This window comes from Lepus europaeus, chromosome 10, assembly GCF_033115175.1.
Source record: "Lepus europaeus isolate LE1 chromosome 10, mLepTim1.pri, whole genome shotgun sequence".
In the NCBI taxonomy this organism is placed as follows: domain Eukaryota; kingdom Metazoa; phylum Chordata; class Mammalia; order Lagomorpha; family Leporidae; genus Lepus; species Lepus europaeus.
In genome coordinates this window covers 123,935,920-123,939,795 of record NC_084836.1, presented here as the reverse complement: position 1 = coordinate 123,939,795, position 3,876 = coordinate 123,935,920, and the positions used below count along the sequence as shown (strand labels likewise).

Sequence of the window (3,876 nt, the reverse complement as noted above, 5' to 3'; positions counted from 1 at the left end):
TAGAAATCCCAGCCCTGACGAACCCTAGAAATCCCAGCCCTGACCCCAGAGAGGTTGTCTACCTTCAGGCAGCTGGGAGGAAGGAGCCCACTCCTTGGCGGCATTGGGGGCTGCACAGTAGAGAAGTCTTTCCTGTGGGATCCCTTTGCACATGGGGCACTTACACCCCCAGGAGTCAAGCAGGGCGGAAGCTGAGTGCCTGAGCAGGTGTTTCCTCCAACCACTGAAGGTGGGCGGGCCAAGGACAGGAGGGGAGGAGAAGGGACGCACGTCAGGGGACTCAGCCCTGGGCCAGTGCCCCTCCTCAGGGGCCAGCCCTGCGTCCAGCAGAGTCCAGCCCAGCCATGGTGGTGTTTGGTGCCTCTTACAGCTCCCAGGCCCTGAGGGCAGAGTGCACAGGAGAACGCCAGTGTGGACTTGCTCTGGGAGAACCAGGGGAGGAACTGAGCCAGGCCCGGCTTCTGAACTCCCACTCCAAGTCCCCTGACGGTCATGACGGACCCAGCGACGCTGGCCCCAGGTGCACCGCCAGGTGACAGCTGCCCTGGGTGGGGACAGGCTCAGCGACGCTGGATGTCCGCACCCCCAGCAGTGGAGACCCCGCACAGCTCGGGGGAGCAGGGGAGCGGGAAACCATGGCTCTGGAGGCGCGACTGTCCCGCCTTTGGAGGCAGCTTAGACCAGGGGCAGCAGGAGCCGCGGTGGCCAGCATCTCCCTGCACTGCGCGCGCCACACAGAGGACGTCCAGGGGCAGGGGCCGCCGGAGCTGTCGCCGGCGGTGAGCACGTCGCTGATGCGGCTGAGGCTGGAGGTGGAGGAGAAGAAGCAGGCGATGGGGCTGCTGCGGAGAGCGCTGGCGCAGCAGCGCGACCTCACCCTCCGGAGGGTCAGGGAGACGGAGAAGGAGCTGGGCCGGCAGCTGCGGCAGCAGAAGGAGCACTACGAGGCCGCGGCGCAGCGGCACCTGTCCTTCATCGACCAGCTGATTGAAGACAAGAAGGTCCTGAGCGAGAAGTGCGCAGCGGTGGTGGCCGAGCTGAGGCTCGGGGACCAGAGGAGCCGGGAGCAGGTGGCCCAGATGCAGGAGCAGCACGCTCTGGAGATTAAGAAACTCAAGGAACTGATGAGCGCCACTGAGAAGGTGCGCAGGGAGAAGTGGATCAGTGAGAAGACCAAGAAGATCAAGGAGATCACCGTCAGAGGCCTGGAGCCCGAGGTCCAGAAGCTGATCGCCAGGCACAAGCAGGAGCTGCGGCGGCTCCGGAGCCTGCACGAGGCGGAGCTGCAGCGGGCGGAGGAGCGGGCGGCACAGCGCTGCCTGTGCCAGGCCGGGGAGCTGCGCGAGCGCCTGGAGCAGGAGAAGGCGGAGTTGGGCCAGTGGGAGCGCGAGCGCGCCCAGCAGCGCTTCGAGCAGCACCTGCAGCAGGAGCAGCTGGCCCTGGAGCAGCAGCGGCGGAGGCTGCACAACGAGGTGGCCGAGGAGAAAGGAGCGGCTGGGCCAGCAGGCAGCCAGGCAGCGGGCAGAGCTGGAGGAGAGCAGTGCGGCGCTGACCCGAGCCCTGAGGGCCGAGTTCGAGAAGGGCCGGGAGGAGCAGGAGCGGCGGCACCAGGCGGAGCTGGCGGCCCTGAAGGAGCAGCTGGAGGCTGAGCGCCAGGCCTGGGCGGCCAGCTGCACCAAGAAGCAGGAGGCCTGGCTGCTCAAGCGGGAGCAGGAGCTGCAGGAGGAGATGCGGCAGCACCGGGACCAGGAAATCGAGGTGGTGATCCGGCGGCTGGAGGCAGACATGACGCTGGCCAGGGAGGAGGCCGAGAGGGCGACCGAGAGCCGTGTCAAGCGCATCAGAGACAAGTACGAGACGGAGCTGCTGGAGCTGGAGCGGTCGGAGCAGCAGCTGCAGGAGCGCTGCTCGGAGCTGAAGGGGCGCCTGGGGGAGGCCGAGGGGCAGCGCCAGCGCCTGGAGGCCCTGGTGCGGCAGCGGGAGGAGGAGCTGGAGCAGGAGCGCATGGTGAACAAGTGGCTCACGGCCGAGCGCGGCAGCCTGGCGCAGGTGGTCCGCCAAGAGTTCGCGGACCAGCTGGCGGCCTCCGAGGAGGACAACCGGCAGGTCAAGGCCGAGCTGGCGGCACTGCAGGCCCGGCAGCGGCTGGAGCTGGACGAGGTGCACCAGAGGGTGAAGACGGCCTTGGCGAAGAAGGAGGAGGCGGTGAGCAGCCTGCGGAGGCAGCACGAGGCGGCCCTGAGGCGGGCGGACCACCTGGAGGAGCTGCTGGAGCAGCAGCGGCAGCCGTGGCCGAGCAGCTCCTGACGCCACGCCTGGCACCCGCGCCGGCCGCACCCCTCCCCCTCCCCCCCGGGCCTCGCAGTAAAAGACCCTTGCTTCCAGAAAAAAAAAAAAAAATGAACCCAGACAGGAGGGGCGGAGACGGGCGCGGCCCCGGCCTGGAGACCGGCACGGCCCCTGCCTGGAGACGGACACGGCCCCTGCCTGGAGACGGGCACGGCCCTGGCCTGGAGACGGGCGCGGCCCCTGCCTGGAGACGGGCGCGGCCCTGGCCTGGAGACGGGCACGGCCCTGGCCTGGAGACGGACACGGCCCCTGCCTGGAGACGGGCACGGCCCCGGCCTGGAGATGGGCACGGCCCCGGCCTGGAGACGGGCACGGCCCTGGCCTGGAGATGGGCGCGGCCCTGGCCTGGAGAGGCGCTGCAGGGCTGGCCGTTCCACCACGGTCCGCTTGCTGCAGGCGGCTGAACCACTGTGCCTCTGACCACGCCTGAGTGGAGCTGGGCGGATCCCAGATGCTACCACTTAGCTAGAGCCAGGCTCTCCTGGTTGCCAGGGAAGCTTGGCAAGGGGGTGGCAATGTGGCATTGTGGGTAAAGCCACCACCTGCGGCAGCAGCATCCCCTAGGGCTCCGGTTCCCGTCCTGGCTGCCTCACTTCGGATGCAGCTCCCTGGTAAAGCACTGGCAAACAGCGCGGGATGGGCCCAGCCACCCCCGACGGGGACCCAGGAGACGCTCCCGGCTGGTGGTTCAGGCTGTTGTCGCCTCTGGGGAGTGACCAGCGGATGGAAGCTCTCTCTCTCTCTCTCTCTCTCTCTCTCTCTGTAACTCTGCCTTTCAAATAAATTAATCTTTAATATAAAAAACTCAGCAAGACTCTGAATGTGGAATCTGGGCTCTAAGTTCCAGCATCAGCAATTTTGCTTTTTTTTTTTTTTTTTTTTCCAGTTGGGAGAGTGGACCCCAGCTCGTCCTCCAGGTGTAAGTGTGCACACGCGTGCTCAGGTAGCCCGAAGCCAAGACACTGGTGGGCTTCAGGCACAGCTGGATCCAGGTGTGCCACAGATCTCTCCCCACACCTGGTTGGGTGCTGGTGTCATTCTGAAGGCAGCTCGCACAGCAGGTCCACCAGCAGAAGTGACCTGTTCAGCCGGGGTCCTGGTCTCATCAGAGCAGCCTGGCCGCGACAGCCTCCCTGAGCCGGGCTTGGAGCTGGGGTGATCCAGTGGTCTGATTGGCAGAGGCTGGGTGCAGGTGGCCAAGCTGAAGTCAGGACAGCGTAGAATTCCCCAGGGAAAACTGAGGGCCCATTACCAAGAGAAGGGGGGAACGGGGGCAGTCAGGGACCACCCACTTCCATCAGACGAGCAACGCGGACCTCGGCTCTGAGGGCAGGGCCCGGGGCCCCTCCCCAGCAGCCCTGGGCACAGCTTGGCTGAATGCGTGGCCCCTGTGAGTGGACGTGTGATTGTGTTCGGGGGCCACATTTTGGGCAGTGAAGCTGATGTCAAAGGTTCATATTTCTGGAACGTTCCTTGATGTCCACTTTACCTTCATTTAGACATAAAAGCCTTCATTTAGCCTTAAAA

The 3,876-nt window shown here is 65.7% G+C and overlaps 1 protein-coding gene across 1 annotated transcript; it reads left to right on the top strand.

Moving 5' to 3' along the window:
* The first annotated feature begins 635 nt into the window (after positions 1-635).
* LOC133768215 (centrosomal protein of 131 kDa-like) lies at positions 636-2,307 on the top strand. Its single transcript, XM_062202584.1, is given in 2 exon segments — positions 636-1,484; positions 1,486-2,307. Coding segments are annotated over 2 exon segments (1,671 nt in total).
* The last annotated feature ends 1,569 nt before the right edge of the window (positions 2,308-3,876 follow it).